The sequence below is a fragment of the Lissotriton helveticus genome, chromosome 5_1 (assembly GCF_964261635.1).
Source record: "Lissotriton helveticus chromosome 5_1, aLisHel1.1, whole genome shotgun sequence".
NCBI lineage: Eukaryota > Metazoa > Chordata > Amphibia > Caudata > Salamandridae > Lissotriton > Lissotriton helveticus.
The window spans coordinates 380,544,656-380,556,796 of NC_136065.1; the positions used below are offsets into that span (position 1 = coordinate 380,544,656).

The 12,141-nt window shown below is 46.6% G+C and overlaps 1 protein-coding gene across 3 annotated transcripts in view; it reads left to right on the forward strand.

Annotated features, from left to right (window-relative positions):
• Positions 1 to 12,141, forward strand: part of NOL9 (nucleolar protein 9) — a 160,876-nt gene that overhangs the window by 3,449 nt on the left and 145,286 nt on the right. For all 3 annotated transcript variants that reach the window (XM_078642549.1, XM_078642547.1, XM_078642548.1), the window contains one exon: positions 3,547 to 3,766. In XM_078642549.1, coding sequence (XP_078498675.1) covers positions 3,547 to 3,766 — 220 coding nt within the window. The remainder of the gene's footprint in view (positions 1 to 3,546; positions 3,767 to 12,141) is intronic.

Consider the following 12,141-nt stretch of genomic DNA (forward strand, 5'->3'; position numbering starts at 1 on the left):
TACAACAATGCTGCCCAGTGCAGTACACAGGTGGGCAGTAATTTTTGTTATTAAATATACTTCCATTAATCTGACAAAAGATACAGTAACGTGAGTCATGCCCTCCTTTGGCAGAATGTTTTCTCATAATTGCACCACAGAATGCTCCCACTCCTCTTAAAAGCCTTTAGACAAGCAGTTAGATACCCTATGAAATGCCAAACAAAACCAACAAAAAATTCCTTCCAAAAACACCATTGCTTACCCTCCAGGGTGCGATGGAATGTAAGCGCTTGTTTCCTCAACAAAATGACTTCTGCCTAAATCATAAGTGTGTGCATTTGCGGAACGTTCTTCCACTTCAGATTGGAGGAAGTCTTGTGCTCATTTACAACCCTCTGTGAGATCTGGATAAAGATAAAAACGTGAGTAAAACTAAAGGAACTAAATCCGTTAGGTTAGGAATTGCCACCAAAAACAGTCCATCACCTGATGCTACTGCTTTGGAGTTTGGATGCCCTCAAATCCAATAGGTGTGGAGTGTGAGACTTACCAAGATCCGAGCTTAGCAAGGTCTGCACTCCTACGTTCCTTGCCCCAGTAAACTGGTAACAACAAGCATTTACAATGCAATAGGTCTTGCAATTGCTTGATTTTGAACTATTGGCATTGTAAATGGCAATGCTGTTTATAATATTAAAAGACATTGCATTTACAGTACCAATAGTTTAAACTTTTCCAAAAGGGATACCAGTTGCAGAGCACCGTGTCCCTGATGCGGGTGCTGTGCTCAGTATGAAAGTAAAAAAAGAGCATTTGCAATGCAATAGGTCTCGCATTAGGAAAGTTTGAGCTATTGGTATTGTAAATGACACATTTTATATTTATGTGTTGGTTTTGAAAGTCACAAAATTAATAACTTTGTCATTTACAATGTCAATACTTTTAACTTTCGCAAATGTGACACCTTTAGCATTTGTAATGCAATATGTGTTGTATTTACGTGACTGAATGTATTTTCTACTATTTGGATATCCCTAACTTCTCTGTATCCCCAGAGGTCAGAGCCATAGCTTGCTATAGTAATACATTTGGCCCTGTATATATTTAGCATTGCTTTCATTGGCCTCTTACAAAAACAGGCCAAAAATAAACAAAAGACTGGATAGCTCTTATGTGGTGCAGAAAAGCTTTTTTAATTTGACTATTTACCTTCATTGTTTTTTTTTAATGGTAGTGATGGTTGGGAAATCTTTGTTTAACATCCCCTGAATCTAACTGACTAAGCTACTTACCTGATTGTGACTTGGGTTATTCTGACGATGTATGGTGATTCCTTTGGTAACTTGTGTGAAATCATCCTGTGATCCAAGCTGAGGAACTGGTGCTCTGTCTGACAGACTTAACATTTCTTGTCATTTGGTGGATACCTGGCTGGCAGTTTCAAAGGCCAGGGCAAATAGTGAATGAGCTTTACCTGCATCCTCACCATGCTGGTAGTACGTGAAAACATGGACTGAAAAAACAAAGACTGCCAAATGTTGAAAAAAATCAGCTGTCAAGATCTAGACCGTACATAAATCTGTCAACATGCGTCTAAACCTAAACCCGCTTTCAAAGACTTGCACTCAGATATCTTCATACAGAACTTAAAATACTAAATCCACTTCTGCTATGTGTGGGAGGAAAGTGTGACTGTATTATTGTTGGGAGCTATGTATGTAACATGCTATTAATGCATTCAGCTTTCTGCTGAAGTACCATCATGCACAGCAAAAATGCCCCTTTTCAGACTTTTTGGAAGGGTTGGATTATGATTGAAAACAAGTGGGCGAGCCCATCCAAACCGAATCATGGAAGGGAGAAAAAAAGGTTAAATTTTCAATAATCGTATCAGTTCAAGCATTTGTTGCATGTTTTTAACTGCACCCAAAAAAATTGTTGAAACAGTAATGGAACCGCAGGGCAAATAAAAGCAATAACATGATTAAAACAGGTGGCTGGCCCATGAAAGAACAGGACTTTGGTGAGTGATTCAGCAAACATGACATAATAAAGAGGTAGGAATCTTGAGGTGAGTAAGTAGATAATGTTACATAACTCCTGAGCAAGAGTCGATAAAGGTTTAAAATGCATCGAGGGGACAATTGTATTTATACACAACCTCAAGTCTAAACTGGAAGAAAAGTATTTGATAAAAAGCATGGGCAAAGCTTATTGGTCTCGCCTAAGAGAGCTATGGCTTTGGCCATGATTTGTAACCATGCTGTACCGCAGACGGCTGAAGACTAAAAAAATAATTAAACAGCAAAAAAAATGTGCGCCTAGCACTATTGCACGATTAAACAAACCAACCGGGGAGTGTGTTGTGGGTTGGCAGAGGAGCCAACAATGAGGGGGTTGGGGAAAGCAAGATGGCAATGGAGGTTGGGAGGGAGAGGATGGGGAAGCAAGTTGACAATGAGGGTAATCGGGAGGTCTGGGGCTGCAAGTTGATAACAGAAGGTGAGCTGGAGGGGATCGGACAGCAAGTCGGCAATGGAGGATGAGTGAGAGACACTGAGGGTGGGTGGAAAGGGGTGGGTAGCACACCATAAACAAGCAAACAAATCCCCCCGCCCTCACTTACCACATGCCGTCTTCCTCCGGACACAGAAACGCTGGAGCATTTGCACACCGCAAGTTGGCCTGGAGCGCGCCTCGGAAGAGACGCCGGAGGGCAGGAGCGTGACGCCGTGAGCGTACACGTTGGCGTTCACAGACCTGAGTCGGCTCGTGCCCAGGTCTGGATCGGCTCGTGCACAGCTCGGTCTCCCTTGGGAGAGATCAAGGCGACTATAAGTCTCGTTGGCGGAAGCGCTTCGCGCTGCAACGCCAGCGAGACCTAAAAAAATGAAACCGAGCGCTGTCCCTGAAGCGGATGCCATGCTCAATATGAAAGTTGAAAACCATATTAGCCAAGCCCCTCAATACTGGGCATATATTCTCTCTGCGACAGTTGGCAACTATACTCATCACTGCAACAATGTTAACCATGCTAGTCTAATTTACGATGCTTGACATGTTTGCTCCAAATTTGCAACCCAAACTAAACATTTTAAACTTTGGGGTTTGAAACAGAGAATAAGAACACTTTGCTTTCTCTTCAGATCACTACACAACTTGACATGCTCATTCTCGAACAAGCACTATCCATGAAAGGCATTTTGCTTCACCACTCATGCAGCATGGCAGGTTCAAAAACCGGAGTCCGGACCTGAAAGCTCACAAACCCAAACTGATGCCCGTAAAGGGTTGGCATTCCCAGCATCGGTCGTGTAGTGATCTGAAGAGAAAGCAAAGTGTTCTTATTCTCGGTTTCAAACCTCAAAAACTCATACATACCTAGGTTCTTTAGGCAAATGACTGGACTACTAAGTTATACATCTCCCCCCGAGTCTATCAATACAGACGGGTACAACCAATAGTTCAAATTTTCTACCTGCTTACATGATCATTATTGTAATAGTTTTATATGAATGGTAACACAACATGACTAAATAACAGGCATTTTCATATTTATTTTAGAAGTTGACCTTTACAGGAAAGTGTCACATGACATGTTTGTATGGCAGCGTGCAAGTGTTTGGATTCGCAGTTCACGATGGCCAACCATCCTACAGCCTTTACTCTTCTGATACCCACAACGGCCTTACAATTGAAGCACGGCCACACTCAAAGTCTGGAAAATCCAGGAAAGAGACCAGAAAGGAAGCAAGAGCAATGCTGCGGGAGTATCTTCCACTTGGCAAGTAAAGCTATATATTGTTTTGTATTTCTGTAGTGCATTCCTACATCTAAGCAAGCTTGCAGTGTTTTCTTGTGGGTAGGTAAATAATTACTCCATATGTTTTGCATGCTTGGTACCGGTGTTCATATGAGCAGTGTGTTTGTGTCATGAGTGAGGACCCAAGAGTGAGCTTCAGACCTCGCACGAATGGCGTATAGCGGCTGCTTATTCCTGAAATGGAAAACAAAGGAGTGTAATGGGTAACTTAGCAGATAGCCTATGCAAGCCAGGTTATACTTTACGTTGGCAGCCAGCAGTGTTACAATGCCACTTTTAAATCCAGATAGCAGCCTAAGACCCCTATTGTTGGAGCATACTCCAAATCATACATATATGGACAAGAAAAGCTTCCAACGATGTAGGCCTTTGTTAAAGTGAACAAAACCAACAGAAGCCTAACCTATGGTGGATTGTTAATCCACCAGTAAACACTATATGCAGTCCATGCTAGAGTCACAGGAGCCCAAACTCTGGCACCACTGATAAGCTGCTAGTAAATACTTTGTGGAATCTACCTATGTGCGGTGAGTCCAACCCATGGAGGCGCTATTACACTAATAGTGTGTGCTATATTTAGCCATATAGGAATGCCAGAAAGCCAAATTTTGGAGGCACTGATGAGCAACCATGCACCACAGGTGTGCACCTCAGCATTTTAGCTGTATTGGAAACTAGTGCTGGAATATACATATAGTAGATTTACGTCAAGGACCGCTCACTTATTCAGAATGAACCTGGCTGATCTTTTCCCTTCTGTGTTCTGTCGTGCATGCCTTACTTTTGGTTTATTTTTTGAAGTTTCATAAAGCACAAAGTTGATCCTGTGGTGTTAGAGCACTTTGCAAGAGCACCAGATTACATTACAAGTTTTTTGGTACTGGGAAATTAAGAGATTTGCCTAGAATCACAGAATGTTGAGCCAGGGCTCGAACCTTGTTTAACAGTTTCAAGATCGGCCGCTCTGGCCTTTCGGCCCCATCGCTTCCCTCCATTAAAAAAAGTCAGCTTTTGTAATATTTTATCATTATGTATTTCTAAAGAAGTGGATGTATGGAAATATTACAAGACTTGCAGGTCTAGTGAGTTAAGTAATCTACTTTAACTGTAATGTGTTTAACCCAGAAATTGGTCTCGTTGTGAGATCCTAGGCACATTTTTATTTCTTAGTTCTTTTTTTATCTTCATTATAACATTCAGAAACACCCTCAAATGCGAGTTCAGCATGTCTATACCCTTTTTCTTCATTTAATAGACTAAACATGTATAATAACAATCTAGCCCATGTATTGGGTACAGATGACCCTGACTTGCCTGTTAGTTCACGAATAGCATTGTCATCAGGGTAGGAATGTTTCTCAGTTCATGTTTAAAAAATCTCACTTTTAATACATATATTGCTAAATTATGATGTGGTAGCACACTGCCATTTACAGATAGCAAATTTTCCATTGAAATGGCCACAAACGTTCCCACTGGGGTGCAGTTTTGCTGATTAAACTATATAGGGCATGAATTAGGCCCCATGCATGCTTGTATATCGTCATGATGGGTTGCTGTAGCATCATAATGCAAACGTGCTCATGTTTGACTGCGCTTTGCTTGCTGAAGTTGCACAGTGTCTGCCATTTATTCCTCTGTTTGCCAATGCTGCTCAGCTTTGGCAAAAAGCAAAGCTAAACCCAATAAGTATGCATTGATAGTCAAACGGTGAGACCTATTTACTTTGCCAATGTTTGTCTAAATTAGAACAGCATTTAACGTCTACTTCTAAGGGGTGGTTTAAAGTGGTCTTATTTGTCCTACTTCATTCTTTATGGTGGTACTGGCAGCTGTCATTAGACCATAACATTTAGCAAATTCCAGCAAGTCTGAGCGAAATATTTCAACCATGGCTTCTTGTTGGTTTCCAGGGACAGTATTTTGTAAATTAAAATGTTAAACATTTCTGTAGTTGGAGGATCTGCTGAACACAACAGCCGTTCCTCCCCAGATAAAACATGAAACGGTTGAACTGGCAGTCCCTCAGTAACAAATTTTATGCCAGGATAAAGTGCTTTTTAGGTTGGGCCTGGGCAGCGCATGCGCTGCTCTGCGAGCTGTGCTGTATTGGAGTATGGAATAGAAGCCCAGCGCACACTCTGCCCATATTTTTCATTGGCTTGTGTCAGTCCTACGTAAATGCCGGCTTCTGATTGGATAATAGGCTTGTTGGTCCCGCCTTGTCTTCATTCGAAACCTCCCATGAAAACTGGCTATTTTACTTCGGTTGTTACACGTTGAGTCTTTTTAGGTTTCGTAACCTGGCGAGGGGCGAAGCCACTCCCAGATCGAAATCTGTTGTTTCTAATAGTGAGGTTAGGACAGCCTCTGTTTCCAATTGGCTAGCTCCATAAATGGAGGCTAGCCATTGGGAGGCAGAGGCTGTCAATCGCGCTTTCTCACGAAAACGCGATTCGGGGGCGTTTCTGGTGCTTTTTTTAAGCCCCGCCCCTTTGTCCCGGGCCGCGCTGCGATTGGCTGCCGGCCCGGGACACCCCCGTGACGTCATTCCCGGGCCGCGCTGTGATTGGCTGCCGGCCGGGAAACCCCCGTGACGTCAGCCAATCACAGCGCGGCCCGGGACCTGACTTGTTTCTTTGTGTTTTGACTGAGTCTCGGCACGTCCTAGGTGAGGCACTTGTTCCAGCGTGTTGCGTAGTCCGAAGACATCGCACGTGCGTCGGTCCGAGTCTCTGTTAGGCTGACTGAAGATGCGGTGTCTGGTTAGCGAGGCTCTGAGGGAGCGAGTTGCAGAAGAGTGGACGGTCGTCCTCGGAAGAAGTAACGCGAGGCGCTTTCAGCACCGCGAGACACCGAGCGGCGCTCAGCTGGCACCTCGACGGTGGAGCGAGAGCGAAGGACCGAGGCTGTGGATCAGTGTTTTCTGACTTAACGTTTTGGACTCGATTCATTCAGGTGGGATGCTCGTCTCCTGGCAGGGCTGACGCAGCCTTTCTTCCTTCCAGGATCAGACCGCGATCGCAATTGAGAGTGAAACTCGAGTATGTTTATCAGGCGCATGTGGACTAACTGGTTGGTGTGCTGGTTACGGAATTGGTAATTCTGAGAATCGATCCTTTTGTTGAACTTAATGTGTATGCATTTCTTCGTGCTTCCAACTTGCTCCCTCTGTCGGAAGACCCAACGACCATGAGCATGCGAACGGGCTTTACTACGCCAAAATTGTACAGTTTATAGGATGTCGGCGAGTAGAATTTAGAAGCCCAGTCGGGTCCATAATAAGTCCTTCACCAACCATATCATTTCACACAGAGTGGCGCGAGTAAAGAAGCCGGGAGAGATATGTGTTATTGGACAGAAACACTGGATCACTAAAACAATGTTCGGGTTTTTATCTGAAGCGCGGGTCGCGGAGTTTGTTTTACGGCTCTGCTCTGGAAAATGTGCCATGGTAGAGATAGCTTGGTGAACTGCGCTTATCCCTGCGTTCGTCTTCCAACTACAAGTTCTCAGCCTAAATGTCCTCCTCATGTTTCTTCTCACTAGTATGGGTGCGCGGTGACTCCCTCCGGCTGGAGGTGTTCCTAGTTGCTGGGGAGAAGGAATGACCCCCTGGTGACCACTTTGCTGTTGCTTTTCGCTCCTGCATCTCCTTGGGAGATATGAAGTCACAACCTATGCAGGGGACACAAAACCCTCCCCCCGCACAACACTTCTTCCCACCCACAAAGACCGCACACGTCGAGAAGAGGTGGTCCGCAGACCCCATCACTGCTTGTGAATTGGAGAAAACTGGAGTTTGAAGCTGAATTTTTTTTTTTTTAAACACTGTGATCCTGTGCAAATCACTTATTTCCCTGCGCCGCTGCTCGTGTGTTCACCAACATAATCTTTTAAACACAGCCTGTACACCAGGATTAGGCGCTATGCAACACACACCCAGACCCTTTCCAATTACCTCCAGTCAGCAGACATTTCGTAAAAACGCTTTCCTTTTTACCCCCTCCCACAACTGAAACGTTGCGATGTCCGGTATTTCAACAAATATTCGCTCCACATTTCATTAAAAACAAACATAGTTTATATTTAACTACAAGGTGTGTGCTCCATATCGCCCAGACATTTAATATCAAGTGCCTTCAACGCTGACAACATGCTGCAGTCGGAATCTATGCACTTTAACACCAGTTACCCCTTCCCGAATTCTAACATCATAGATGCAAATAACCCCCCCCCCCCTCGGCTGGAGGGTCCCCCGTTCACCCCACGTGTCCAGTACAAATATACACCTTTACATACGGGACTCGACACCTACATCAATTATAACAATTTCAAGAGAAAATGAAGTTTAGACCCGACGTCTAATGGGAAGTGAACTTGATCACAGCGGTGAAAAGTTGAAATACGAGCACTTTGGAGGTATGAGCACTTTGTTGCTGTACCCACAGATTAGTTCTCACCTGCAGCCCTCCCCCCACCCCCTTGCACACGTGCTTGTACACAGGGTATGCTTGGCACTGCACGTAGCGCAAGAGGCAGCAATAACTTCAAGCTGTCACAAGATCACACAGCGCGCAGAGGGGACGCGGGGACTGGCGGCGCCGTCTCTTACCTGCAGCAGGCACATGGACGGAGGCAACAGAGCGCTTTACAGGAGTACAGGTACCAAACTATGATAGCAGGCGCATGGCCCGGAGGCATCAGGGTGCTTTACAGGAGTACAGGTACCAAACAATTATAACAGGCACATGGACGGAAGCATCAGAGCGCTTTACAGGAGTACAGGCACCAAACTATGATAACAGGCACATGGACGGAGGCAACAGATCGCTTTACGGGAGTACAGGTGCCAAACTATGATAGCAGGCGCATGGACGGAGGCAACAGAGCGCTTTACAGGAGTACAGGAACCAAACTATGATAGCAGGCGCATGGACGGAGGCAACAGAGCGCTTTACAGGAGTACAGGTACCAAACTATGATAGCAGGCGCATGGACGGAGGCAACAGAGCGCTTTACAGGAGTACAGGTACCAAACTATGATAGCAGGCGCATGGACGGAGGCATCAGGACGCTTTACAGGAGTACAGGTACCAAACTATGCTTGGCAAGTGCAGTGACAAGAAGTTGAGGACCCCGTGGGTGGCACGGCACCTGCAGAAGTGGTGTCCAATTGTATTTGTGTAGCGCTTGCAAGCAGCCAGGATCTTTCACTCATTGGTGCAGGCGCTTGTCTGTGTTCAGCGTCACCTTCAGGACTGGTGCTTAGGTCCTGCCTTGGGGATCTAAGCGCTCTTCCCATGGTTTCAGATATCAGCATTTTCATGGTATGGCTTCTTGGGTGCGCCTGTGGTGTTTTATGGTACATGCTTTCCGATCCCAACCGGGTCGTTTGTTCTGGTTCGCTGGTGTTCGGCTTCCGGCTTCACTTATGTTTCTGTAATGTCATGTGTCTTCCTTTCTGAGTGCCTGTGGGCAGTGGCAGAAAGGTCCATTATCCATGACTGATGTTCGGTTTGTTATGGCATTGTTAGGGCCTGATGTAGCTGGTCTTATCCTCTCATTCTGTGGTTTGCGGGGTTGACCCCAATGTATGCTCTACTAGCACTGGTAGCCTCTTCTGACCCTACTTCTTGTTTCTAGGCTCGAATTGCGCCCTCATTTTCTATTGTTGTCTGTTGCGACATGTGTGCTGTGTTTTTGGCCTTCTAATGTTCCGGTTGCATTCTGGCACTTTTGGCCGGTATTTGTGATCATACTCCATCGCTTTAGGTGGCGTCTATGCCTTTCAGGAGGCTGTCTTTTCTGCTGTCCTTTCCACTGGTGTCACTCAGAGACTTCTTGGCACTATTCGCTCTTCGTCGATTCGCTCGGTCTGACTTTGTTTCTTCTGGGTTGCTGCAATATAGGTGCTGTGGGCCCTTTGCCCGCAGTGTCAAAGCTGCCCTGTGCACAGTCCTCCGCCACCCATTGGGAGCTGTCCATGTTTAGAAAACTGCAATTTAATGAATGAATTGGTATCACAGACTATGAGGTAGTCTGCACGCTCACAAGGACACCATTTCCAAAAAACAAAAGATTATCACCATCTTTTTGACAAAAAGCACAATATACTTAATTCCACTTTATTTGCCCAACCCTATTAATTACTGAATCAATAACCTAAGATTCGGGCATATTGCTTAAATTTGCATTTTATTTTATAAACAATCACTGCTATACTATTCGTCTGAGGTTGTATCAGTCCTCTGTGGCATTTTAAGCATTCTTTCATTCAAAGGCACTATCCGGTGTCTTTAGACCTCCCTGCAGCCAAGTCTCAATGAGGATATCTCTTCATTCTCCTGTTTTTTCCATCCTAGATAATCCCTGTTTCCACACTGAAGCTTTTCAGGATTAGTAACACAAAGGGGATTATCTTCAACATGATATCACTTTACCACGGCGGCTACATGCAACGTGGAGCCCGAGTAAAAGGAACGTACTGGGTGACCAGTTGAAGCCCATGTCTGTCTGTTTCACTTCCTGTCGAGCAGTCTAGAATACCCTGTGATGAGCCATCAGGCCCAGTACCGTATAGTGGGGCACCTCCTTTAATCCTATATCCAAGGAAGTGATGTGGTAGAACTGATTTTCCCACATGCGAAGATGTCTGTCTCCCGAGGTGGTACAGAAGGTGAGTGACTGCAGAGTGCTAGGGAGTGCAGAGTGACTGCAGAGTGCTAGGGAGTGCAGAGTGACTGCAGAGTGACTAGGGAGTGCAGAGTGACTGCAAAGTGACTGCAGAGTGACTAGGGAGTGCAGAGTGACTAGGGAGTGCAGAGTTACTAGGGAGTGCAGAGTTACTAGGGAGTGCAGAGTTACTAGGGAGTGCAGAGTTACTAGGGAGTGCAGAGTTACTAGGGAGTGCAGAGTTACTAGGGAGTGCAGAGTTACTAGGGAGTGCAGAGTGCTAGGGAGTGCAGAGTGCTAGGGAGTGCAGAGTGCTAGGGAGTGCAGAGTGCTAGGGAGTGCAGAGTGCTAGGGAGTGCAGAGTGCTAGGGAGTGCAGAGTGCTAGGGAGTGCAGAGTGCTAGGGAGTGCAGAGTGCTAGGGAGTGCAGAGTGCTAGGGAGTGCAGAGTGCTAGGGAGTGCAGAGTGCTAGGGAGTGCAGAGTGCTAGGGAGTGCAGAGTGCTAGGGAGTGCAGAGTGCTAGGGAGTGCAGAGTGCTAGGGAGTGCAGAGTGCTAGGGAGTGCAGAGTGCTAGGGAGTGCAGAGTGCTAGGGAGTGCAGAGTGCTAGGGAGTGCAGAGTGCTAGGGAGTGCAGAGTGCTAGGGAGTGCAGAGTGCTAGGGAGTGCAGAGTGCTAGGGAGTGCAGAGTGCTAGGGAGTGCAGAGTGCTAGGGAGTGCAGAGTGACTAGGGAGTGCTAGGGAGTGCAGAGTGACTAGGGAGTGCTAGGGAGTGCAGAGTGACTAGGGAGTGCTAGGGAGTGCAGAGTGCTAGGGAGTGCTAGGGAGTGCAGAGTGCTAGGGAGTGCAGAGTGCTAGGGAGTGCAGAGTGCTAGGGAGTGCAGAGTGCTAGGGAGTGCTAGGGAGTGCAGAGTGACTAGGGAGTGCTAGGGAGTGCAGAGTGACTAGGGAGTGCTAGGGAGTGCAGAGTGACTAGGGAGTGCTAGGGAGTGCAGAGTGACTAGGGAGTGCTAGGGAGTGCAGAGTGACTAGGGAGTGCTAGGGAGTGCAGAGTGACTAGGGAGTGCTAGGGAGTGCAGAGTGACTAGGGAGTGCTAGGGAGTGCAGAGTGACTAGGGAGTGCTAGGGAGTGCAGAGTGACTAGGGAGTGCTAGGGAGTGCAGAGTGACTGCAGAGTGACTAGGGAGTGCAGAGTGACTGCAGAGTGACTAGGGAGTGCAGAGTTACTAGGGAGTGCAGAGTTACTAGGGAGTGCAGAGTTACTAGGGAGTGCAGAGTGACTAGGGAGTGCAGAGTTACTAGGGAGTGCAGAGTGACTAGGGAGTGCAGAGTGACTAGGGAGTGCTAGGGAGTGCAGAGTGACTAGGGAGTGCAGAGTGACTAGGGAGTGCTAGGGAGTGCAGAGTGACTAGGGAGTGTTAGGGAGTGCAGAGTGACTAGGGAGTGCTAGGGAGTGCAGAGTGCTAGGGAGTGCTAGGGAGTGCAGAGTGACTAGGGAGTGCTAGGGAGTGCAGAGTGCTAGGGAGTGCAGAGTGCTAGGGAGTGCAGAGTGCTAGGGAGTGCAGAGTGCTAGGGAGTGCTAGGGAGTGCAGAGTGACTAGGGAGTGCTAGGGAGTGCAGAGTGACTAGGGAGTGCTAGGGAGTGCAGAGTGACTAGGGAGTGCT